This window comes from Accipiter gentilis, chromosome 5, assembly GCF_929443795.1.
Source record: "Accipiter gentilis chromosome 5, bAccGen1.1, whole genome shotgun sequence".
Classification (NCBI taxonomy): Eukaryota; Metazoa; Chordata; class Aves; order Accipitriformes; family Accipitridae; genus Astur; species Astur gentilis.
This window is the reverse complement of record NC_064884.1, coordinates 41,298,472-41,324,083: the sequence shown is the minus strand read 5'-3', so window position 1 is coordinate 41,324,083 and position 25,612 is coordinate 41,298,472. Positions and strand designations below refer to the sequence as shown.

The window sequence follows — 25,612 nt, the reverse complement described above, 5'->3', positions numbered from 1 at the left end:
TTTGTTTTCTACAGCATGACATTATCGTTGTCGTGTAAATTCCGTGTTGATAGCTGGGGAAAAATGCCTTAGAAGGGGGTTTTAAAGGCATGTGATTGATGTTCATTGGTGCTATGGACTAGTTTCTATACAGTTCAGGTTTTGCTGTCCTCTTCCTTTTTATTTTTTTTTTATTGAATGGGATATTCTGGTTACTCTTTGACAAAGGACATGTCGCCTGTTTGTGGACCCGAGCCTGCAGCTTCCCCAGGAGCAGAATTGAGGCCCCTGCGGCTGCATCCAAATGCAGCGTCATGCCCCAGGAGTTTTACACATGACCCTTGTTCAGGGCTGTGACTTCTGCTGCCTTGTGGCCTGGATTTCCGATGTGTGGAAATGAAGTCTGTCCGAGCAGAAGCACGAGCTGCTCACCTTCTTCCTCCTTAGAGATGGCCACGGCGTGTGCTTGAGCCCAAGTATGGCTTAGGGTGATGCAGACCTCTGCATCGTCTGTAACAGGCTTTACCAGGAGATTAGTCTCGGTATTCAGATGGAAGTTAGGCAATCTCTGGCGATGAATGAAATTTCTTAAGTCAGCAAACAAGTGGTGATATATTTTAGTGTTGTTGTGAGTATTGGAAAGCATCATGCCAACTTCTCAGCTTTCATCTTGCCCTTGTTTAAAGACATATTGTGACTTAAGTGAGGTATTTTTTCCCCTGTGAGTATTTCTTACCCTAGAAAATCAATAATCCCATTTATGAATGTTTGCCAGGCTTTTTATATCTTTTTCCATAAACTTGAAATCACCTGAAAATCCACTATCAGAAAACTTTTTTAAAAGCCCATTCTGTTCGGAAAATGTTTTTGGTAACACATTGATATTAGCAGGTGTCAGTATGTACATGCGCATCAGTAGTTTTGGAGCTATCTCATCATCTTTGGCTCTTATTCCCCCTGACTTTTTCTGCAGGGAAGAAGGTGAGGAGATTTGACCTATGATACCTGAATGTGATGACTCCAAGCTCTGAAACAAAACTTGCTCTCTCACTTTATATTGCTGATCGCAATATTTCATTTTTTCCTCTGAAGCTAATATTACAGTGTTGAGTGATTTGTTGCTGCATATATTCTTAAGTCATATACAAAAAAATGAAGACTTAATGCATTGTAGAGCTCCTTTGCTTGTTTGCGTTATATTCTTTGAGTGTTTGTATTAATTGGAATTACACCAGACACCACAGTAAGTCCCACTGGTGCGTAGTGGTGAAAGATGCTGCAAAAATATGAAGTTACGAAGTTTGTGGGTTGTCTGTGGTTTTTAATGGATAGAAGAGACACCCTGAAAGCACCGTACCCGCTGCTCGGGTCAGCTTCATCCAGAGTACCTGCCTGGAGGAGGACAAGGAGCACTGGGACAGGAATCAACTTTCCTGGAGCTGGCTCAGCAAAGCACCACATTTCATTAATTGGTTCCAGTGCTGATTGAAGGCTGGTGGTCTGTTCACAGGTACGTTGGACATTTTATAGACTCTACGTCCTCCGTAAGAGGTCCAGCCCTTTGGAAGGAGCTGGTTTCCATTGAGCTGAGAGTGACCCTCCAGCCCAGACAGAGCCCTTTATCTGACATGTAAAGCATGAATCAGAAAATGTGGCTGATTAGTCAACCGTATTTGGCAATAAACTTGTTAACATTTCAAAAGGTCTTTGAGGGAGCTGTTGAAAAGTCAGTTTGATTACATCAGCTGCATGCTGAATTTCTACAGGCTTGTAGCTGGAACGCGCTCAGTGTGAGAGATGAAGACATAGGTTCCCTGGGAGTATATTTTCCGTATTCTCCATGAGAAAATAGATAACAGCTCATATCAACACATGCCACTGTAAATGCTCTTAAAATGAGGTGGAAAGAGAGACATGGAAATGTGCAGCAAGGATCTCTGAAAATGAAGGCTGGCTGGATCAATCTGGTAAATTTTGTGATGAGATACATGATTCAGAGAAGAAAAATGATAAATGTGAATGTTCTGGACATTAGTCACTGCCTTGTTGTGATTCCGCATAAGAAATTGTTTGGCCAGATAAGATGGGTTATTCTCAAAAGCCAAGTAAAGTGCACAAAAGCAGAGTCATAGGTGATGGGAGCACAGGAGGGAGAGTAGGGAATCACCAGTCTGGAGAGCTGAAGGAACTGTGCTTTTGGTCTTCAAACCAAGATATTTTGATATCTTGGTCTAAATTTCTGATTTTTTGATATTTTCATTGATATTTTTTTTCTCCCACAAATATCAAATGTACAAATGGAATTTGCAGGTAGCACGGCACCGAGAGGTGTTATGTAAAGACAGTGAAAGTTTGGAGACAGGAGCTGGTGTTACCAGTACTATGGACCTCATGTGACCTGGGTGCGCAGTATTCCCCCTCTGAAAGCAAAACTGCTTTTCAGCATGGAAATGTGAGCATTTGCCCCATTCATTAACATCCCTCTTCAGCTCTGCTGTAGATGCTTGTTGACTTCAAGCAAATTAAAGAGAAGTTCAGGACATTTCCAGTCGCATAAAAAGGTAGCGGCAAGAAGTGCTTCTGTTGAAAATGGGTAAGAATATGTATTAGTGAGGACTTTTGTAGTGTGGCTGGGCAGCTGCCAGGTCACATAGCAGCACCTGCAGCCTGCCGGGGGATGGCACATTGGGGTACAATGGCCAGGAGCTTTGCAGCAGTAAGAAACTTCTGAATTAAAAAAAGAGATGCAATTGTATCAAATAGAAAATGAGTTTATTCAATGAAACGCAAGGAGTGAGGTGTAGATAGATGTTTTGCCTCTGTGCAGAGTGTGAGTGTGATCCACGTGGCATGGTTTGATGTTGTACAGCGTCTGGCAGTCCCAGCGAGGGAAGTACTTGCTGCTACATGCATTGCAATAGCACCTAGATGCTGCAGGGCAAGCTGGGGACCACAGTGCTCTGTAGGTATAAAAATAGCCACCTTGTCCTAAATGTTAGAAGTAAGTAGCTAGACAAAGGGCAAGCAGGAAAGCTTTACACCTTGGTTCATGTAGAGTGTGGTATTTCCAAGAAAACTCAAGCTGCCCTGAAGTTTCCTTTGTCAGTATGGCTATTAGATCACACTGTCCTTGAATATTTCTTCCCTTTATACTGGGGGAGGGAGAGCAGTTCATTGCTGGACCATCAAGGGAGGGGATGAGCTCAGGACGAGCTTGCCACCAGGCCGTGAAATGAAATTCTTGGTTTAATTGGTGGCTCCAGAATCGGGTTTCTTAGCACCTATTGCCTTTTCTTGCTGACTAGCTGGTTGGAGCAGCAGTGTTACATAATGACCTGGTTGTTTTTTTGACAAAAAAAGCAAGCTATGATCCTCTGCAATGCTAGGGTTTTATACATTTCACATTTGTATGCATATTTTGTTGTCCAGTAAGGAAAGAGAAGATCCTTGTTAAGAAAGGAGATCCCAGAAAAATTATAGTAGCCAGTGTAGGGGTAAGGACATAGTTACATAAACTGCTCTGACCCCAAGTGCCACAGTACTGCAGATATCCCGGAGAGGAGAGCTGAAATCTTGAGAGACTTCAAAGCTAATTTAATAAATTGCTCTTTTGTAGTTAAGAATTTAAATTCTTGAGAAGGACTAGGAAGAAAAGCTCAGGAAAATAGGAAAATGGAGCCTTTTCTTTGTCAGATGCCAATTTAACTCAACAATCTCTGATCCCTAGCTCCTGCATTTTAACATAAGGTAATGAGGGCTTAACATCTCACTTGCAATTACAGGCAGGGGTCAACGAGATGCGGGTCCCGGTGTGCTGTGCCCTGTGCAGAGGCAGGTGACGGCCGGCGAGTGTGGAACAGAGAGTTCAGCGGCTGCCATCTATCTCTGCTCTGACTGCGCTGACAAGGTGAAATGGGCCCACTGGGGATTCTCAATTAAATTCTGCTGACCTGGATTTGAACTGCTGAGCTGTAAAACAGGCTGCACCTATCTTGCACGCGCAATCCCAGAAGCAATCGGGCGTCATTTTTGAGTCATGCCTGTCTCTGCCTTGGCTGCTTGTGGGTTAAAGCTTACTGGCGGCAGAAATGTGAACTCAAGCGTTCAGGGGACTGCTAATAAAAAGCGGTGGCAAGGCTGGCCCACGCCTGGAATGACACAGTCTTTGAGCTGGAAAAGACCTACAAGGCAGTGCAGTCAGCATCCTGGCCAGCAGGAGATTGCTTCTTAAAGGGCGTTTGGAAAATGTTTTGTACAGTCTAGTCGTAACAGACTCAAGGAATTGGGTTTCCCCCATTTTCTGCAGGATATTTGCACCCTCCCCCCCTCTAAGAGCTGGCGGCTGTGTAGCCAAAGTTAAAGCACACCAAAGCCTTCAGTCACGTTTTCAGGCCACTGGCTGTCTTCTGGGCTAGCAAAAAAACCTTCCCTTCCCGTTGTCGGCTGGATCTGTTCACACGCCTCCAGCCCACGGGCCTCTCTCGCAAGCAAGCAGTTACTGATGCGGCCGCGCTTTGACACACAAGCTGTCCCGTCGCTGCCGGTGTCTGTGTGTCCAGCAGCAACCCCTGGCTCTGAGCGGCTCCGTCTTATTCCCATCTGGACTTTGGCTGTTGCCTCCGGTGCCATGGGGTTGCTCTCACCTGTCGCTCCAATTGCTAAGCTGACCTTCGAGGCTCACCTCCTCTTTTCTTTTTTCCCCTGACTTTGAGGGTTTGGTGCTATTGCAAAGTAGGGGGGGTACTGAAGCAGCCTTAGTGCGCCCGTGTTCGGACCAGGGCCAGCTGCCTGTGGGAGCTCCCTCCACCTACTCGTTAACCCTCAAAAGAATTTTTAAAAGTGATTTTTGGATTTGGCATGTGTCTGGTTTGTGTGCAGGCATGGAAAGTCTGGTTTTTTTGCTCACATCCTTAGTCTCTGCTGCTGAGGGCTCCTCATTGCCATTAGAAATTGGGTCAGTGGTGTCTCAAATTGGTCAGCAGAAGGTTTCAGCTTTGATATCTTTGTGTTTACCTAAAAGCAGAATGATACCCAGCTTTCCCATGCAAAATGCTTCAAGCATCGTGTAATGCTGGTTGTGTTTATTACCCCAAAAGAGCTCAGTAGCACAACTAGCAGGAAGAAGCCTGTGAGGGGCGTGCGGTCACCATGACCTGTTGTGTTTGCGGAGCTGCGACAAGCATTTACCAAAATTCCTGTGACCGTTTGGTCTAATGCATTTCAGCTCAGCCTGCTCAGCTCCTCCCAGTCCACCCAAAGCTCGAGTTGCCTCTGCTGCAGATGTGTTGTGCTCAGTAAACCCTCGGCGGCTGGAAACGCCGATGCTCCCCTTCCCCTGACGCGCCTGGTTTCTGATCAGCGCGCTGGAGTGCCATTTGGACTGACAGCATTGTGTAAGAAAGACGTGCGGAGCTGAGGCCACTCAGACTCAGAGACATTTGCCGCTTTTCCCTGAACTACCTCTTTTCTGTGCACTGATTTGTTTCTTGTTTCCAGCTGGAGCCTAGATAACAAAATTCCCATAGCGGGCGAGACAGAGCTGGGATCTGCTTTTACTTGAAGTGTGCATACTCCTTGTGACCGTTTCTCAGCTGTTTGCCTGCAGAGTTTCTCCACGGGGACAAAAAGGTGAATTTCCCTAAAATCTCTGTGTACCAAATAAAAGCCTCAACTCAGAGAGGCACAGCAAGGACTTGCTTTGGTCCTGCTCCGTCACAGGCCATGCCGTGTACTGGGGGACTTACTTTGGGGGAGAGCCAGAGTAGGCTCAATGCTTCCCATCCTCTGTCTCCTCACTCCCTCTCCAGACCTCAGTTTCCCACCAGGAACAGAAGGTGACACGGCCAAAAGAAGTCACGCTGTCTTCCAGTATCATCACTGGAGTAGAAAGCGCCTGTTGCTCGAGGGTGTGGGTGCATGACCGGAGTGCTTCAAACAGGGAAGGGACAGACGGACAGCTTCTGTGCCGTGTGGTTGTGTCAGCCTTCGGAGGGTTTCCCAGCTGGAAAACTTGTGTTCTGGTTTGTGGTTGGAGTTCAGTTCAGGTTCTTCATTTATTTGCATGGAAAATGAGGACCTGGTTCTTCCAGCTGCATTGTGAAGCTCATGTTTGGGGTGTTACTTTCTCTCACTTGTGATTTATTTCCCAAAGAAAACTCCCTTCAGGATGACATTTCCCCATTTCACTTCACATGGCAGCATTGCCTCCTGACCATCTGACACCTCCCCCTGCTCTCAAAAGCTGACCGAAACATCTCGACTTTCTTACAAGCACAAGAGCTGAGAAGTCATAGCCTCCCTCTGCTCATGCAAGCTGCTGCTCACATGGCGGCCCCCCATGCTGCAGCCTCTGCTCCGACCATGTTCCTGGGAAGTCCTTGAGGATTTTCTTCCTTGTGTGCACCCTAAAAGCAAAGTCTGCCTCGTTAGATTATAGTTGAAAAATTGCAGCCAGATGGTCAATCATCAGCTTCGGCAACCAAAGGAGCGGAGATATTTTAGGTTCAAGGGTTTCCCATTATGTAATGTCACAGACACAGAGGCGGCTGTGGAAGAGCTGGTTTCTTATTTCTTTGGTTTTACTAATCATGAGGGATTTACTATTTTTTTTTTGCACATTCCAGGTTTTTGAAATAGGCAGGATGCACCCTTAGAGGCTCGTTACTGTTTTCAGTGAAAAGAGGGGCAAATAAGTCTTTGATTTTATCCTTGTAAGTGACAGCTGCTCAGACAGACGCATCCCCCGGGCCTGCCCAAGGGATTGCTCCCTGCTGGCCCTTTCAGGTGTGTTGCGTTACAGTTGGATGTATCACATTGTGATTAGGGATAGAGCTCTGCAAGTGACCTCGGAGGAACTGAAAAGCTGATGCTGACCTTGCAGTTTTCATCAGAGGAGCATCTCGGCAGCCAGTATGGAAATGGGAGACTGTGGCTTCTCCCTTGGGTGATGTGGTTAACCTTTAGCAATTGTGGCTAAAATCTGGCAGCAGTGGATGAGGAGCGTGGATCAGAGCCGAGTGCAAGGACTGGTCTCTAACATAAAACTGGTGAGTGAGGAGTGGGAGAAAGAGCTTGAGGACAGGCAGGAGCACTGCAGCATCCAGCCAGCCTGTGCTCTGGTGTTTTGGGGCAGCTCCTCTTCAAAAGGCAGAGGAGCTGGGTGATGCGATGGAGGAAGCTAGAAAGGAGCTGGAGAAGTTTGCAATGGAGAGAGGCGGCAGCCTGGGGCATCAGGCACCTCTGAGCGCTGGACCCTGCTGCCCCTTGTAGTTTTTGTGGTCCTGGGGAGTTGGCCAAGGAGCATCTCCCTTGTGCTGGGCACATCTAACCCCACTGCAGCATCCTCGGGAGCCCCATCCTGCCCAGCACAGGCAGCAGTGCCAGCAGGCAGGACCCTGCCCGAAGCAAGCAGCATAGGTGGTGAGTGACCCTATGGGGCTGCAGACTGGAGCTGGACCGACTTTAAGTCATGTTTTTTGCCCTCCTGACCCTGAAAGCCCTGAATAACTCAAGATTCAGAAACAGTCTGTGCATCTGGAATATTTCTGGCTCACTCATCCTGCTGGTATCTAGACAGCAGCCCAAAATAGCTCCTTGCCAAGATGCATCTCAAGTTGTGGCTGGTAGGGAATCTGCAGCTAAAATCCTTAAGGGGTATAAAGATGTCTCCGCTGCGATGGGCTCACGGCGTCGTGGGGACGAGCGGCGCTGAAGCCTTGGCCTGGCAGGGGAGGGCACTGCGGCTGAGGAGGCAGTGAGGATGAGGGGTGGCTCTTGGCGCAGACCCCCCGGCTCAGCCGGCTGCTCGCCCCACGCTCCCTTCTGTGGCCAGAGTGTTCTCCAGCTTCTTCCCCACCCCACACCACCTCCTGCGAGGCCGTAGCTGTGGGGGACAGAATGAGTGGATGATGGTGATTGCTTTAATAAGATGAGCTTGACCCTTCTTGAAACCAGGAGAGAGGCCCTCACCTGGGGCTGGGTCTCCCCCCAAGGGAGGCAGCACCCCAGGGAGCACCCTGGCAGCACCCCAAGATGCTCCTGGGCACCCCCAGCACCACAGGTGGGGCAGAGCTGGCAGCTTATCCTCAACCACCTCGGAACCCTAGATCGTGTACGGGGGCCCCAGTGCTCAGCACCTCCCTGCAAGGTGCTGAATCCAGGTGTGGGTTTGTGCTTCACGCATAGTGGGAGACCAGAGTGGGTCCCTTCAGGGCTCTGCAGGGTGAGGGGCACCTCCAACCCCACCGGTCGGGGCTTGGCCCCACGGGGGTGGGTTGTCGCAGGTGCATTGTCCTGCATCCCATCCCTTGTCCCTGGCTGGCAGAGAAGAGGGGGTCCCCCAGGGAAGTGACCCTCCATGGACAGGGCATGCTGGGCCTCTCCCGCCGCTGCCAGGGCCAAGGGGGGCTGGCAGCAGCACTTGTGTGGTGTCCCCCATCTGCCACCGATTTTACCCTCAAAGGACCCCGAACTGGGGAGAAAGGGGGGGGGGGGGGGGATGTGTTTCAGCCCCCTCCCCACCCTGTGCCTTTGTTCTCAGATTCCCTCCTCCCAGCTTGGGGCTTGGGACCGTGTGGCCCTGGAGCATCTTGAGGACATCAGAGCATCTCCTGTACCATCCAGTCCAGGCGTACATGGACTGGACTGGGAGAGCCCTCTCGTGGTCGATGTGCCGAGCAGGAGTCCGGCTGTGCCAAGGAATCCAGCTATGCCGGTCAGTCCAACTGTGCTGAGCATTACCTGGACTGGTCCCATGGGAGGGTGCTCCATCCTCATGGGTCCCTCTGGTAGCTGGGGACCTGTCCCCGAGTCCCCATCTGCCAGGGATTGCTCACCCCACTGCAACGCCAGGCATGAGCCTGCACGGAGCTAATGCAGCCTGAGGGTGTTCCTGGGAGGGGACAGGAACCTGCCCCTGTGTCCCTGCGATGGGACAGGGAACAGCTTTTGTGTCCCAGAGATGTGCAAGGGCCAGGTCCCAGTGCTGGGACAGCGCTTGGCGCGTGTGGCGGGACCATGTCCTTGTGCTGGGAGAAGTGCAGGACTAAGCATCCCTGCAGCGGGATGGGGTTCGGACGTGTCCCCACGGCGGGGCAGCGTTCCCAGCCGGGCAAAAGCTTGGAGGGAGGCAGCTCGGTGGCACTTGCTATGTGCCATCATCTCCATACAATGGGAACCCTGACTTGGATGGTCCCAACCCTCAGGGACAGGCCAGGGTGGAGCGTAGGACATGGGGAAGATGTTGGTGGGATGAGGTGGAGGGGACCAGGAACTGGAGCATCCTCATGGATGAAATACGGGGAGGATCATACCTCCCCAGCACCATACTGCCCACCCCCCCAGCGCCGGAGGAAGGCAGAACCCCCATCATTTTCCAAATCTTTATTGTAAATAAATTCTGCGACATTGCAGGAGGCTTCCCGAGGGCCAGAGCCAGGGCCGAGCGAGGACCACGCGGCATCTCCGGCAACGGCGTCTCCGGCAGCGGCGACGGCGTCTCCCCAGCACGTGCAAAGCAGGAGCGCGAGACGAGGTGCAGGCATTTGGGGGGGGGGGGGGTGGTGAAGCCCCCACCCCATGACCCAGGGCCCCATCCCGGCTACGGGCGGTAGCGCAGAGCGAGGCGGTGCGGGATGGCGGTGCGGCTGGCGGTGAGTTGGCGAGGCGGGGGTTTGCCACCGCCCCGGTGTGCTTGTCCCCTGCCGCATGCCGGGAGGGGGCCCATCAGCTCAGCCTGCTGGGGTGGGGTGGGGATTTTGCGGGGGGCGGGGGTGTGTGTGTGTGTTTTGCTCTCTTGGCTCTGGAAGCACCGGGTGCACCCCCCCATCCCAGCCGTAGGCCCTACCTGGCATGTCCGCAGTGGCACCACTTGACCTTACAGCATTAAAATCATTAAGAAAAAAACCCCAATATTTATATATATATATATTAATGTCCCCAAACCCAGTGACAACGGTGGCTTCTTGCTCTGAAAGAGGGGCGTCCCCTTGCCACGGGGACCACCCCGGCACTGTGGCCGTGGCAGCTGTGGGGACTTTGGGGTGACAGTGGTGGGGATGGGGGGGGTGTGGGGGTGTGGTCCAGACACCCCTGTGCCTGTGGTGGCCCCATGTCCCCCAGCCCATCAGTGATACATCACGTGAGGAGCCACCACTGAAGCCAAGCCTGGGGATGTCCAGCCACCCCCTGTCCTGCTGTCACCTCCCAACACCCTGGCACGGAGGTGTCCTGTCCCTTGTCTGGTGCCACCAGAGCCAAGGCACCCGTGGGCGCCCAGCTGGGCTGTCACACGATGCTGGGGACCACCACACACCTTGGCCGTGGCTGAGCTTGGGGACACCCTCTGCCTCTGTGGCAAAGGGGCCTGGTGGCGAGCAGGGACGTTAGGCAAGGGAGGGCACAGAGGGGACACTCCCACACCACCATGGGCATGGTGTGTCATCCCCCATTGTTCCCCTGCTGAAAATCACCAGGAATGTCCCCCCCAGTGCTGTCACCAGTGGTTGAAGGGACCAGTGTGGGCCCCCGGTGCTCCATGGTGCTGTGGGTTGGGTGGCCCTACGGAGCCACCCCATGCAGGGTGACATGTGCCATGGGGATGGGGTGACACATCCCACCCACCTGCCATGGGGATGGGGGACACCCCAGCAGCTGCTGTGCATGAGCCTGCTGGGGGGGGGGGGGTGGGGGTGGGGGATGACAGATGCCACCAGCCTGCCATGGGGCTGAGGTGACATGTGCCACCCACCAAGCAGCCCTGTGTGCCACCAGCCCGGGGCTCACCCCATACCCCAGCCCCCAGGGTGGGCCCTGCTGTCACCTGCCCCTCCGCCCCCCCCCCCCAGTGCCACCAGTTTGGGGTTCAGCTGTCTGAGCTGGGGAAGCTGGGGGGCAGTCCCTGCCAGAGAGACAGCATGGTACCCATGGGTGCTGGTCCCCACCGCTGGGGACCTCGGGGTCCCATGGCTGGGTAGGTGCAGCCATGACATTTGGGGGCAGGGGAAGAGTTTGGGGGGACTTGCCCCAGATTGGGGGCTGCTGAGCTGCTTGGGGGGGGGGGGGGCACATCTGGAGCTGCAGACCTGGCCCCTATGGAACCCATCCCAGACCTGGCATCTGGGTTGGGGGGGGACACAATGCCCAGGCCCTGCACTGGGGCAGGGTGCTAGCCTGGTCCTGGGGTATACTGGCCTCATCCTGGGGTACTGGCCTGCCATTTGGGGGACTGAGGCCCCAAAGCTGGAAGATGCTGATGGGGGGGGGGGGGGGATGTGGGGCTGGGGGTCCCTGCTTGCCCCTGCAGGTACATTCATCCCAGTGCTGGGAGTGCCGCTGGCCCCAGGGCAGGGGCCGGGGGGGCCCATACATTCGTGGTGGTGTGGTGGGGGTCGGGGGGGGGGGGGGTGGTCCCGAGTGCTGCCCCCCCCCCGCTCTCCTCCTCGGCCGGACTCTCGGCAGCGGCGCCCCGTTTAATTGCTGTTAATGAGGTGCTGGGGGGGGGGGAGGCAGAGCAGCCCCGCTCAGGCCCCCCCAGACCTGCAACACAGAAGTGGGGTACGTTTAGTGCGGGGCTGTGACACAGGGGGGGGACGACACATGGGGGGACACTGAGCTGAAAAGAGCCAGCATCGGGGGGGCTGCTGCCAGACCCCCCCCCCCCCCAACCACCGTCTCTTTTCAGCTGTGGGGGCACAGAGATGGAGACAGCACGGCCGGACACACAGCGACACGGACAGACGGGCCCGGCCCGGTGGGGGCTCCCACGCCGTCAGGCTGCCGGACGGTGACGGTGACAGTGACGGTGACGAGGAGGAGACGATGGGGGGGGACGGTTACACTCCCTGCTGCGCCGGGTCGTACCTTCCTCGGCGGATGTTCCTTGGGGGGTGGCAGGGGGAGAGGAGAGGAGCATTAGTGCCACCCCCCCTGTCCCCGCTTGTCACCCCCAGTGTGTGTGTGTCACCCACCCCCCCCAGTGTCCCTGGTCCCACAGGCAGCAGACGTGTCCCAGTGCCAGGCAGGAGCACACACACACATACACACACACACACCGGGGGGGGGGGGGGGGTCACCGACACAGCCCCCACCCTGACACCCCATGCTTGGGGACAGATGGGGCCAGGACTGAGCAAGGGGTCAGGGTGACAGCGAACCCCCAATGCCACATGCAGGCAAGGGCAGGCAGGGCCAGGGGATCAGGCAGGGGCTGGGACAAGGGGACCGGGCATCCCCAGCCCCCAGGGGACCACCACGCTGCAGGTGATGTCCAGCTGACGGGGGGGGGGGGGGGGGGGCTGGAGGTGCCCCCACCCAGGGGTGCCTGGGGTGTCCCCAGGAGGGCAGGGGCCTGGCCCTGGCCCTGGCACGGTGACGGTGCGTGGGGGGACGTGGCCGGTGATGGTGCCGGCAGCGGAAGGGGACGAGCCACGCGGCGGCTGCTTACTTAAATCCCCAGCCTGTCCCCCCTAGGACGATGGCAGCCACCAGCACGGCCCCCGCGATGGAGCCGATAATGATATTGGTGCCACTGGGACCTGTGACAGAGGGGAAAGGGAAAAGGGAACAGGGACACACATCAGTGGGGGTGGGGGGGACACACATGACATGAGGACACAGCCCCAGGGCAGCCCCAGCACTGTGGGGACCTGGAGGGGGGGACAAGACCCAGCTGTGCCCAGCGGGGCCACAGCACCAGGGCGGGGGGGGGGGGTGGTGGTGACACTGGACTCCCAGGGGATGACTGGGGACAAAGCGGGATGTCCCAGCCCGTGGGGACCAGGGACGGCAGGGGCACGGAGAGCCCGTCCTGTCCCATCCCCCCCACCCCCCCACGGGGCGCACGGACCCTTGTATCGCTCAGTCTCCCCCGTTGGCTTCGGCTCGGGGATGGGATCATAGACGCTGCAGTCCTTCCCCGTCCACTCGGCCCGGCAGATGCACTTGCCCTCATTGCTGCAAACCTGCGAGGGCACGGTGTCACCCCTCCACTCTGCTGCGACACCCCCCTGGGTCCCCTTTGTCCCCCCCTCCCGTGTCCCTCACCCCATGGTCGAAGCAGATCTTCCCGTCCCAGCTGCCGGGGCAGGAGCTGAAGTTAAAGGCCGTGGCTGGAAGGCATTTGCGGTCGAGACACAGCATGCCGGGCCCGCAGGGCGTCCCGTCCTCCACGTAGCTCAGGTCCGAGCCGTCCACCAGCTGCACGTGGCCTCCCCTGTGCCAGGATGGCGAGAGCGGGTGACACCAGGACCCCCACACACACGCACCCAGGGACATCCCTGTCCCCACGGCGGTGGCACCCACCTGCAGTCCACGTAGCGGTTTTGGTGGAAGAAGGTGGTGGTGGCGATCTCACCGCTGAGCTCGCCCAGCCGGGGTGTGCCCGAGATGTTGGCGCAGAGGAGGAAGCCGCAGAGGACGTCCCTGCAAGGCACTGGTGGCATCACCGGTGGGGGCAGCTGGCACCCGGCGGGGGACACGGGGGACGAGGCTCACTCACTGCTTGTTGCACTGCAGCCAGCCCAGACCCTCGCGCCCGCAGTTGCCCCTCTCGGTCCCCTCCACGTTGAGCTTCTCATAGCAGAAGCGCTCGGCCGAGCCTGGGAGAAAATGGGTGTCACCTGCTTGTCACCCGCTGACCCCCCCCCCCCCCCCCTTGCCCTGGCAAAGCCACCCCGGGGCTGGCACTTACTGCGGCCCCACAGCGCGTTGCACTGCCGGTCTCTGGTTTTGCAGCGCCCGCCGTAGCATCGTCCCTGGGGAACAGGGAGAGGGGTCACAGGGCTGGGGAGGGGCTTGCACACGTGCGTGCATGGACACGGAGGTGGTGCGAGGACAATGACCCCACCACCACCACCATCACACACGTGCTTGGCCCTGGGACCACCACCCCGGCTGTACGGGCAGGTGGCAGGTTCACGGGGACCAGGGAGCCACGTGTGTGCACAGCCATGGGACAGTTTTTGGGGCACAGGGAGCCATGCACGCGTGTGTGTGAAAGGTTTGCACGGCCCATGGCTGCAGATGCACGTGGATGAGGGAGGCTCGCACGGGCCATCGCTGCAGGTGCCCGTGCACAAGGAAGCAGCACACGGACAGGAAAAATTACAACGTGCTGGGGCCACAGCCATGCGTGCACACAGACACACGGGAAGGTGTGTGTGGCACAGGGACCACAGCCCGGGTTTGCACAGCGCTGGGATGATGAACCGCTGCATGGGGAGGGCTTGCACATCCCAGGGACCCCGGCTACTGCAGGAGCCAGCTGCCCCCAAACCCTACATCTGTGCATGTGTGTGTGGCTCAGCCGCAGCTGCGATTGCTGACATGCCCAAGCACAGGATGCTGGAGTCTACAGGGACATGCTGGAGCCCAAGGGATGTGTCCAACCCCATGGGACATGCCAGAGTCCCACGGGAATGTGCCTGAGCTCACGGGACATGCTCGAGCCCCACGGCTGTGTCCCACCATGCCGGGCTGGACTCACCTGCTCGTTTTCACAGAAGTAGCCATCCAGCTTGTGGAGGTTGGGGGGACACTGGGGGGACATGGAGAAGAGGACGGGTGATGCCACATGGCCCCGAAACGCGTCCCCCCGCTCCTCCCCCTCCCAGCCCAGCTCACCTGGCTGGAGTCCCCAGTGCAGGTCTCGGGAATGTCGCACTCGTTCACGGCCTCCCGGCAGGACACGCCACGCGGCTCATACTGCACCCGGGGGGATGAAGCCACCACATCAGGAGCCCACGGCACAGGAACCCTGGCAGCTCGCTGGATCTGACCCCGTGAGATGCCAGATCTGGCCCCCCCCACCCCCCCCGGCCCCACACCTTGCAGCCTTTGCAGCAGAGCCCGTCGCTGCACATGGCGTCGTGGGTCAGCGTGCACTTCTTGCAGCAGTTTCCCCCGCTCTTCGCGCACTCCTGCCGGGACAGCAGCCGGCGTGGCACGTCAGCCACCCGGCAATGCCGGTAGCCCCCGGGCAAGGCCGCGGCGAGCAGACCCTGGTCCCCACTCACCGCCAGCGAGCCGCAGTCGCACTCCTCTCCTGCCTCCACGAAGCCGTTGCCGCACTCCGGAGGGTCCAGGAGCTGCCAGGATCAAGGTGGGGGGAAGCAAGAGCTACTGGGAGTGTCCCCAAGCAGGGTGTTGCCACAAGCCCCCCCCCCCCAAAAAAAGGGCATCGCATCCCCAGGGGAACAGCAGGATACCGACACTGCTTGCTTTTTGCCATCAAGCGTGAGGGTCCAGCTCTGTTCCCTGCCGGGGACACCGGGTTTGGTGCTGGCACTGTTACCTTGGACGTGGCAAGGGCTGGGGGAGACCGCAAGTCCCAAGGGACCCTCGGAGCTGCCCCAGGGGCATCGCTCCCCCGGGGCTCGGAGGGTCAGGGGGGGCCCGTTACCTTCAGGGGTTTGTTGAAGAGGCAGCTGCCGCCGCCGTCCTGCAGGAACTGGTTGTACTCATCAATGCTGCAGCGGGAGAACTTCCGCGGGAGGTAGTACCTGCGGGGCGGGGGCCACCGTCACCCCCCTGTACCCCCCCTGGGTGGCATCGCCAGGCACGGCTGGTCACCCAAAACGGGGCAGGAGCCTCAGCGATGTCCCCACCGGTGACACAAGGCATGTGGGGAACGATGGCAGTGCCACCCTTAGCGGGCACCCACCCTGTGTCCTCCATGATGCAGCCCAGCCACGAGTCCGGACACCGGCAGTCCCCTGGGAGGAGAGGAGACGGGCTGGGGGTGCCGGCTGTCCGGCTGCCGGCTTGGTGTCCCCGCAGTGTCCCCACAGCGTCCCCATCCCGCTCCCATGGGGGTGGCAGGTACCTGCGGCCGTGCGGTGCTTGTTCCACATCATGCCCACGTTCTGCCCCAGCGTCTGCGCCAGCGTCACCGCCATGGCTGCCACGTTGCCGTACTGCACGGGAGGGACGGGGGAGTCACCGGAGGGACCCCCCCATTCCCAGCCCGCTCTCATGGGGGCTCTCACCCCACTCACCTCGTTGACGCCCCCGGCGCGGGCAGGCGAGCAGATGCCCCCCACGAAGGCGGTGCCACTGCGGCTGCTCTGAAACGTCCGACCCCTGCGAGGAAGAGGACGGTGGGGACGGGGGATGGCAGCTCCCGTCCCCGGGGAGGTGACGCGGCTGCGATGCTCACGAGAAGAGGTGGACGGTGTCACTCTGCTCCGCCGGCCCCTCGCGCCGGTACTTCACGAACTCGTTCAGGGTTTCCAGGGAGTCTTCCCCCATCCGGATCCGGTCTTCCGAGGCCCACGTCTCCATGGCCACCAGCACGATGCGGGTGTTGAGCTGCTCCTTGTAGATCTGTGGGGATGAGGGGACAGCGCTGAGGATGACAATCCTCCCCAGGACAAACCCACCAGCTACCAGTGACAAACCCCTGGGGGGCAAAGCCCCAGAGACAAACCCATCAGGTGCCAGGGACTGACCTGCTGGGGACAATCCCACCCGGGGACAACCCTCCCAGGGACAAACCCACCAGGCATCAGGGACAAACCCCCTGAAGACAAACTCCCTGGGGGCAAATCCCCCAGGAGCTGGGCACAACACCCAACCCCCCCCCCGGGACAATCCCCTGGGGACAAACAGCAATAAAAAAACCAGTGGGACAAACCCCCTGGGGGACAAACTCCCAAGGGACACACCCCCCCCCCTCCCCCTGGGACAAACCCAGCAGGAACCAGGGACAAACTCCCTTGGGACAAACCCACCAGCTACTGGGGACAGTCCCCTCAAGGGCAAACCCTCAGTGGGACAAACCTCCCATGGACAAACCCACCAGGTGCTGGGGACGACTCCTTTGGGACAACGTCCCCCAGAGACAACCCAGGGACAAACCCTCTCACCATGTCTGCCAGGTTGACCACGGACTTGGCGAAGTTGCTGGTGAGAACCACAGACTTGCGGAGCTGCAGGAACTGGGGGGGCACCAGGGGCCAGGTTGGGCCAGGGGGGCCACCCTGACCCCCCACCCCACTAGCCCCAGGACCCCCCGTGCTTACCAGCTGATGGTCATTCACCACCGCCAGCTCGATGTACTTGGTCTCACTGTGAACCGTGTGCTGGGCTCGGCGTACCTGCCGGCGGGAGCCCACAGCTGAGCCAGCTCCGGCAGGATCTACCTGCCGAGCCCCAGCGAAGGGGCTTTTTAACCCCTTTTGTGGCTGCTCGTGAGGGATAGTTGGGATGCATGGAGGTGGGGAATGCCGCCTGGGTGGCCTCGGGGTGGATCCCCCCCAGCATTGCCAGTGGGTCCCCAGGGCATCCCCGAGCCCACGCAGGAGCATCGTCCTGCAAACACATCCCCAGCACTCACAAACCAGCCCGGCTGCACCCGCGGCAGAGCTGTGCCATGGGCAGGCGGCCATCCTAGCAAGGCTGAGCCGGCAGCCAGACACCAACTGGGGTCAAGCGTCCTTGTCCCCTGCCCCATGTCCCCCATTGTCCCTGCTAACCTGCCGCCGCCGCCGCAGCTTTGGTAACCCACCCGCGATGGGCTGGTTCAGCGCAGGGAAGAGGCAGCCTGGAGGGAAGGGACAGAGCTGGCGGGGCACAGGACACGGGGCCACCGGGGCCACAGTCACCAGTCCTGGGGGACGAGCGCCGGCTCTGTGCAAAGGCTCACCCGGTCCGGCACAGCTGGGGACACGCTGGATGACGTGTGGTCGAAGGCCCTGCCATGGGGAGACGAGTGTCACAGCCACACATGGACGTGACAGCGTGGAAGGGGGACCGCCACGTCCCTGAGTCCCCAAGGCTGTCCCCGAGCCGCAGCCAGACCTGTAATGCTGCAGTGGGGAGGGAAACTGAGGCAGGCACATGGCGGGTCCCGGTGCCACCACTCACCTGCCCGTGCTCAACGCCCACCTGGGGCTCGATCAGGTAGGTGGCTCGGCTGTCTGAGAAGACCCCGCTGCAAAGAGAGGGGGGTGACAGGTTGCAGAGGGGTGCAGCCCCCCCCACAGTCCCCCTTTCGGCCCACCCAGTGACGGGGGGTACTCACCGAAGGCCGTGGCAACTGGAGAGAGCCACAAAGGAGTAGGGCTGCCCCCGGATCCGGCCCTGGTAGTAGCAGTGCTCCCCCGCGCCCTGCCAGAGCGGGGAGAGGCGGCTGAGCCAGCTGGACCCTGCCCCTGCCCCTGGGTCCCATCCTGCCCGCTGCTGCGCAGGCAGCTGCCCCCCCTCACCAGCATCCCCAGGAGCCCGCACCTCCAGGCTGGTGGCTCTGGGGTTCGCTGCCCCTCACCCTTCGGGTGCGCCTGGTACCCACAGCACCAGTGCCTGGGGTAAGGCTGGCAGTGTGTGCCAAAGCATCCTGGGGACCACCCATCACCGGCACCCACATGAGATGCATCCCCCCATCCCCCACCGGGGCAGCACCCCGATGCTCGGGCACCCCAGGGGCAGGGGCGGCATCCCACGACCACCCCGGTGGAGATGCTGAGCTGCTGGTGGCCACTCCCGGATTTCTGCTGGAGTTACAGATTTGCCACCGTGACCCCAGAGCTGGCACGGCACGGCGCGGCACGCAGCTTACCGTGCTATGGCTGCTGTTGCTGCCCGTGCCGACGTGCCGCTCCACGTAGTGGGATGCGAGGAGGTGGCTGCCGGGATCAGGTGGGGGAGTGAGAGGCCACAGCGGTGGGGAAGAAGAGGAAGAAGAGGAGGAGGGAGATGGCAGCAGCCATGGCCCTGCCGGCAGCACCCTCATTGTGCACCCACCCACGCACGTGGCATCATCCCAGTGCGGGAACCCCCATTTTGGGAGGGTGCTGGCACCCCACGGGCCCCCCTTCCCCCCCACTCCCCCAACTCAGCTCCGGTACTGGAGCTGGGATGGCTCCACACAACCCACCCCTGTCCCCCGGGACCCCGGACTTCTCCACCCCCTCCCTCCTGCCGGGGGACAGTGACAGCCCCATGGCACGTGCCCCAGCCCCACAGTGGGTGCCCCCCACCCCGCCAGGACCCCCGGAGCTGCTCACTGGTTCAGCTGGAGGTCGAGGGTGAACGCTGAGCCGAAGGCGCGCACCACGAAGCTCACCTGCGCCAGGTGCAGCCCCTGCAAGAGAGCTGGAGCTGTCAGCTCCCCCACACCAGCCCCCGAAAGAAAATTAAAAATTAAACTAATAAAAAAAAAACCCCAACCCAAATATGCAGCCTCTAAAGGTGCACTTTTATTTTTAACCTCCCAAAATTCAATGTAAAGGAAAAAAGCTGGTTTTTTGCCCCAAGATCATCACTCCTGCAGTGCCACGAGGGCACCTGCATCCCATCATCCACCTCATCAGGAGGCATATTTGGGTAGGGGTTGCCAGAGTATCACCTCCACCCCCAGCAGGCCCGGCTCAGCCGCGGCAGTGCCGAGCCGGTGTTTACCCGCCCTGCGGCGCCCATCGCTCCTGACCTAATTCCTGCCGGCGGCAGCGGGAGCCGTGCTCTGCGGTGCCCGCCTGAGACCCAGCAAACTCGCTGCATGGGTGAGAGTCCATCACCACCAGCATGTCCCCCAAGAGCCCCAGGGCTTTCCACCGGGGGGAAATGGTGGCCAGGGAAAGCCAAACCTTTCCTGGGGTGACCCATCCCCTCACTGAGACCCCACGCGCAGCTCAGGACAGTGACATGGGGACGAGGACCCGTTTGCCACCACGCAGCACCCCGAGGAGGGGACGTCCTGGGCCAAGACTGTGTCCACCGAGTCAGGTGGCACAGCCGGGAAAGGCTCACCAGAGCTCTGCCAGTGCCGCTGCTGGGACTGAACCCCAAATTCCCCAGGATCTGCAGCCGCTCCACCCCCCCACGATGCCCTGGCTTAACACCTCCCTAAAATCCCGCCAGCGCTGGCGGCGGCCCGGCCACCCACCGGCGTTTTCCGGCATCCGGTGGTTTTACTTAATGCCAGGTTTAAATCACCTTTGCGGCAATTGCAGCTCATTATTTCACCTTTTATCCGGCAAGGATGGGGGGGATCGATGCGCGCCAGCCTCCACAGCCGCCACCGCCTCTTTGAAAGCATCAACCCCCTCCCCGTGCCGGATGGGACGTGCGTGCCGGCTCCCCGAAATGCCAGGCAAACCAGCCGCCGGTCCCGGGGTGAAGGTCATCGGCCAGCATGGATGCACCAAGCCCGGGGTGGGAAAACGGCTGCGGTTTGGGGGATGGCACCGGGTCGGATGCGTGGGGCTGCTCCCACGTGGCCTGGATCCATCCTCCCTGGCGCCAGAGCCATGAGCCCATTCATTCTGCAGGAGACCTGCCTGCTGCCTGCCTGCTGCCTGCCCGCTCCCATTTCATCTCTCCTAACACCCGCACGCGCATCCCCAGTACCCAGATTTAATGGGATTTCGCGGCACACATCGATGCCCCACCGGGGAGGGGAACGGCGGCGGTACGGTCCCCAGGGGGATGAAGGCCCCGGTTTAGGACGCTGTTGGTCGCGCACGTGCTGGGGTGTAGCCAGGCCGGCCAAGGCAGCTGCCGGGGGACCTGCCCACCCACCTGGGGACCCCCAAAAGAGAGCAGATGGGGAGGGTTGCGGTTCACTTACAGGGCCTCCTCCTCCTCCTCCTCCTCCTCCTCCAGGCTCATTCCTGACCCTGGTGTCCAGCTGATGCTTCTGGACTTCTCCTCCCGAGCTGTGCCCCACCAGCCTGCTGGGGTGGGTGATTTGGGAAACGACCCGCCCGTCCTGCCATCCAGCCCGGGGGAGCCTCCGCTGCAGCGAGCCGGCCTGCGCGGCGGGACCTGTGGGCGAGGGGAGCAGGTTGTGGTGGCCCAGGGACGGCTGGGGACACGGGGGCTGGGGATGAGGAGGGATGGGGATAGGGATGCGCTCTGGGGTGACCCAAGTGTGGCACTGCATCCCCAAGGGGACACCCGTGTCCCGGAGGGAATACCCAGGGGACGTGGAGGGTGGGTATGGGGACATGTCCCAGGGTGGATGGCGGGTGATATGGGGGGGGACGCCCAGGTACTGTGGTGCGTCCAGGAGGGGACACCCAGCAAGCACGGGCTGAGGGGTGCCTGGGGGATGTGGGGGACCAGTATGGGGACACATCTGAGCGGGGAAGCTCAGGGGGCCTTGGACACAGTGGCATGTCCTGGAGGGGACAACCAGGGCACACGGGTGGCTGGTAAAGCGATGCATCCCACAGGGGGGCACCCAGGGGACGCGGGGGACCCAGAAACGCCATTGCACCTAGAGGAAGCGGGGGGAGGTCTGGGCACAGCAGCGCATCCCGGAGGGGACGTCCAGGGGACAGGGAGGGCCGGGATGGGGACACCTCCTGAGGGTACGTCCAGGGGATATGGGGGGCTGGGATGGGGACACGTCCCTCTTCCAGCCCTCCATCACCCACTGGGACACCTCCTGAGGGGGCATGGAAGGCCTTTATGGGGACACCCCCCAGGGGGGACACCGAGGGGACAGGAGGGCTGGTGTAGGGCCACCTCCAGAGGGGACACCCAGGGGACACCAGAGGGCTGCTATGGGGACACATGCCAAGGCGGACGTGGAGGGCCGCTATGGGGACATCTCCTCGGGGGACACCCAGGGGACAGGGGAGCCGACACGGGGACACATCCCAGAGGGGACCTAAGGGGCGGCTATGGGGGGACACCTCCCGGAGGGGACACCCAGGGGACACGAAGCGGGGGGGGGGGGGGGGGGGGAGTCGGCTGCTATGGGGACACCTCCCGAGAGGACACGGAGGGCTGGCATCGGGACACCTCCCGCGGGGACACCCGGGGGACAGGGGTGCGGGTCCGGGCCACCCCCGGCGGGGCGGCAGGTGCGGGGCCGGGTGGTTGCGGGGCGGTGGGGGGGGGGGGGGGGGGGGGGCGAGGCCCCGGCCCCTCCCGGGGCGCTGCGGGGCGGCGCTGCGGAAAAATGTGTCGATGCAGCGAAAAAACCGCAGCGGCGGCGGGGCCGGGGGAACCGGGGGCCGGGAACCGGGAGGCGACGGCGGGAGCGAAGCGGGAACCGGGAGCGGGAACCTACCTGCCCGCGGGGTGAGCGAGAGGAGCGCGGCGAGCAGCCAGCCCCGCAGCGGGCTCATGGTTCCCTCATAATCCGAGCGCGGCCGCGCCGGGCCCGCGGAACCGGGGACCGTCCTGCCCGTCCTTCCGCCCCGGGCCGGGCAGGGAGCGGCCGCCGGGCCGGGAGCGCCGCCCCCGCCCCCCCCCCCCCCCCCCAACCACCCCCCTGCACGCGCGCACGGCACCGGGCCCACCGGCACCGGCGCCGGCAGCGGCACCGGCAGCGCCCGCCCCGGGGCCGCCCCGCCCCGCCCCCGCTCCCCCCCCCCCCCCTCCTCCCCCCTTTCCCGGTCCCGGCTCCCCCCTCCCGCCCGCCCCGGCTGCCGCAGCGCCGCTGGCACCCCCGCGGCATTGCAGCACCGGCGGCACCGGAGCCCCCGGCCGGCATCACCCACCCCCAGCCGGTACCGGAGACCTCCCCCCCCCCCCCGCAGTACTCAGCCTCCCCGAGGTGGGATTGGAGTAGACTAGCTGGTACCAGAGTCCCCCGAGTCGGTATAGGACCACCGGTACTGGAGCCCCCCCAGTCCATACTGGACCCCCCCCGAAGACTGCCCATCCTCCCCCAACCAGTACTGCACCCCCCCAGCCAGTTCAGGACTCCCCACCAGTACTGGACCCCTTCCAGCCAGATCTGCCCCCCTCCCTCCCCTCCCAGTACAGGCTATCCCCACACCAGTACCGTGTCCCCCCCCCCGCCCCCAGTGCAGGACATCCCCACACCAGTACTGGCCCCCCAGCCAGTACCAAACCCTCCCATACCAGTTCTGGACTCCCAGCTGGAATTGGAGCCTCCAGCTGGGACTGCCCCCCCCCCCCCCCCCAGCCTATACTGAGCCCCTCCAGTCCCCCAGCTGGTCCCAAGTCCCTAACTGGTCCCAGTCCCTAACTGGCCCCCAGCTAGCACTGGGGCCCCCAGCCAGTACCAGAGCCCTTCCCGACAGTACTGGAGCTTCCAACTGGTACCAGGCCCCCAGACATTATCAGAGTCCCCCCCAGCTGGGACTGGAGCCCCCCAACCAGTACCAAGCCTCCCCCCCCCCCCCAGCTGGTACTTCATCCTTAACTGGTCCTGGATCCCCAGCCAGTGCCAGTGTTGCTGCAGGACCCCAGCTCTGGATGGAGCCCAGGGTCCTGCAGGAGGATGCTGAAACAGGGGTGCCAGCACCCATGGCACTTGGGGAAATGGGTCAATCCTGGTCCATTACTGGTGGGTGGGAGGCTGGGTGCTGTGGGGTCCCCACCCACAGCCAGGCACAACCCTCAGGAAGTACCAGAAACAAGGACCCCCTCTTGGGTTGCCCCAATTTTGGGGGATGCCTCGAGGTCACATTCTCGACCTGGGGATAACAGAACAATTTTTTTGGGAAAAAACCCCAATAAACACCCATTGATCTTGCAGCAGGACACAGCTGCGGGATGGGAGGGGTACGGCACTATGGGAGGGTGATGTCCAGCCCCATGGGGGGATGCAGCACAGCTGGGGGCACCCACGGGAGGGACTGTCCTGAGTGGCACACGGGGGCTCTGAGCCCTGAGATGATGGATAGTCTGACCAGCACAGGGGACACACTCATCCCTCTGTCGCAGAGGGGGGACCGGAGGTGGGACAGAGACCTCCTGGAGATCATCAGCCCCAACCTCCTGCTCCCTGGGGGTGCTCAGGGCCATACCCCGGCAGGTGCTGGGTGTCCCCAGGGGTGGCGATGGGCAGCCCCTGCCTGCGTTTGACTGGGGGACGAGGGGCACGGCTCAGCCACCACGGTACTCCAGAGCGGTGGGGGAATTCAGGCACATTGGTGTCCCCCAGCCCATCCCAGAGGCTGGCTGCCCTGGGAAGGCCCCAGAGCCCCCCCAAAAGACCAAGCCAGCAGTTCTGAACCCCCAGTTTTGGATCCCTCACCCTCCTCCAGGATGACTTATCCCACATTTAAATCTGTGACCCATTTTCCATTACCACTCCAGCCAAACCCCTCCTGTGCCACCTCAGATCAGCCTCCAGCTCCCTCCCTGGGGCAGACAGTACCCTGGGGGGCTCCCCACATCTCCCCGGGGCATCGTTGCACTCCCCCCCCCCTCCTCCTAGCACTTCCCACAGCTGTGATGAACCCAGGGAAAGGATTTCCTACACATGCCAGCACCCAATCCCTCCCCATGGGGCATCAGGGAGCCACACCAGTGTGTCCCCCCCCCTCTCCCTGTGGACCCTCTGCTTTTCTAAGTGCCTTCCTCCAGACCCCCTGTACGTGCTCCCTTCTTCCCCCAGGACTCACATGCCCACTGGTGACAAAAGCCTTTGCGTACCCCGTGGCAGCTCAAAGCTACCTGTGAAAGCACCAGGCTTGCCTTGCCAGGAAGTTTGTTGAGTATTTTAAGCATGGTGGTGCAATGGGCCCCCTCTCCACCCATGCCAAAAAACACCTTGACACCCTTCTTAACAGTGGCCGCTTTGGTTTTCAACAGTTTTGTGCAAAAGTGGGGGGGGGTGGGCAAAAGCATTTAGAGGTGGAGGGGAGGGCAGGACATGGCAAGGACATGCCTGAGGTTGGGGAGCAGGGAGGGGGATAAGCCCCAGCCCTCCTCCTTTCCCATCCCCAAGCTCTGCCGCTCACCTTGTTATCATCGCTTTGCAGAGACTTAACGAACTGAAACCTGCAGCAGCTCAGGGATGGAAGGGGGGCAGGTCTGTCTCAGCCTGGTCTTGGCAGAGAGGAGCTGCTGTGGGGTCATGCTCAGCTTCGGGGGGGGGGGGGAGCTCACATCCACCCCCACCGCATCCCCCCCACACCGCATGCACGGGGGCTGGCACACACGTGTGCGGGGAAGCATCTCCCACGCTGGTTTTGTCAGACAGCTGCATGAGGGAACAGGCTCCAGGAAACACCGATTGTCTCCTTGACCACGCTGCAGCAGTTCCCGACGCTTCCAGGGCAGACCTTGCCTGGAGCAGCCCCACACCTCCCTCCCTGAAGCTTGGCATGGGGCAGGCAGGGCTTCGAAGCTGTGACCTGCTGCCCTCAGGCCTTTATCTTTCTCCACGCAATAATTAGCCACAAATGCAGCAACAAGGTGAGGAACCTGTGGTATTGAGCACAGCCCAGTTGATCCAGCATCTGCTCCGTACCTCAGGGAGGTCTGCAAGGTTGCCAGCTCAAGGGTGACAACCTCTCCCCGCACTGTCCTGGAGGTCCTCAGGACCACAGTGACAAAGGGGATCAGTGCTTCACAGAAGGGGGTCTACACCAGATGACAGCAAGCACATCTCCAGTGACAACATCTGACCCAAGGTCTGAAGCGTCCCTGAAGTCCACAAAGCTGTTCCTATAGTCCCCAAGACCAGGGACTCCCATGATGTAGGTCACTGGTCAACATTAGGAGGGGGCAGGCAGCAACCAGGGCTCCCTCTCCCTTCCACAGAAGGGCCAGGCTTGGTGAACCAGTGTCACCCCCCATCGAGCTGATCTCCTAATGCCATCTCTCCTAACGTCCCAGGGAAGCTCACTGTCTCCTCCACTGAGCAACGCTACCATGAGGTAACCCAGTCTCAGCAGGGGACAACTGACCACCTCGAGTTTTGGTC

General features: G+C 60.2%; 2 protein-coding genes across 9 annotated transcripts in view; one reads left to right on the top strand and one right to left on the bottom strand.

The window, feature by feature from the left end:
• GJC1 (gap junction protein gamma 1) overlaps window positions 1–9,856 on the top strand; it is a 38,343-nt gene extending 28,487 nt beyond the window's left edge. For 3 of the 5 annotated variants that reach the window (XR_007505946.1, XR_007505943.1, XR_007505942.1), the window contains exons 2-4: window positions 3,762–5,607; window positions 5,787–8,692; window positions 9,391–9,856. The gene's annotated coding sequence lies outside the window, so the exon portion shown is untranslated. The other 2 variants (XR_007505944.1, XR_007505945.1) reach the window with 2 other exon arrangements.
• Window positions 9,857–11,036: 1,180 nt separating this feature from the next.
• On the bottom strand, window positions 11,037–22,170 carry ADAM11 (ADAM metallopeptidase domain 11). Of its 4 annotated transcripts, XM_049799460.1 has the most exons (26): window positions 21,995–22,170; window positions 20,543–20,739; window positions 18,981–19,057; window positions 18,533–18,599; window positions 17,999–18,084; window positions 17,842–17,908; window positions 17,621–17,669; window positions 17,451–17,518; window positions 16,998–17,072; window positions 16,842–16,913; window positions 16,133–16,299; window positions 15,972–16,056; window positions 15,800–15,890; window positions 15,638–15,689; window positions 15,377–15,476; window positions 14,991–15,062; window positions 14,802–14,894; window positions 14,599–14,679; window positions 14,462–14,512; window positions 13,667–13,730; window positions 13,475–13,574; window positions 13,279–13,398; window positions 13,021–13,189; window positions 12,824–12,938; window positions 12,422–12,512; window positions 11,037–11,856 (listed from the first exon to the last, which is right to left on the bottom strand). In XM_049799460.1, the coding sequence occupies exons 1-26, from the start codon at window positions 22,050–22,052 to the stop codon at window positions 11,811–11,813; spliced, it is 2,313 nt and encodes a 770-aa protein (XP_049655417.1). In that variant the 5' UTR covers window positions 22,053–22,170; the 3' UTR covers window positions 11,037–11,810. The 4 variants fall into 4 exon arrangements, with proteins under 4 accessions (XP_049655417.1, XP_049655415.1, XP_049655416.1 ...); XM_049799458.1 differs by having other exon boundaries at window positions 17,451–17,669; XM_049799459.1 differs by having other exon boundaries at window positions 15,800–16,056.
• Window positions 22,171–25,612: the final 3,442 nt, after the last annotated feature.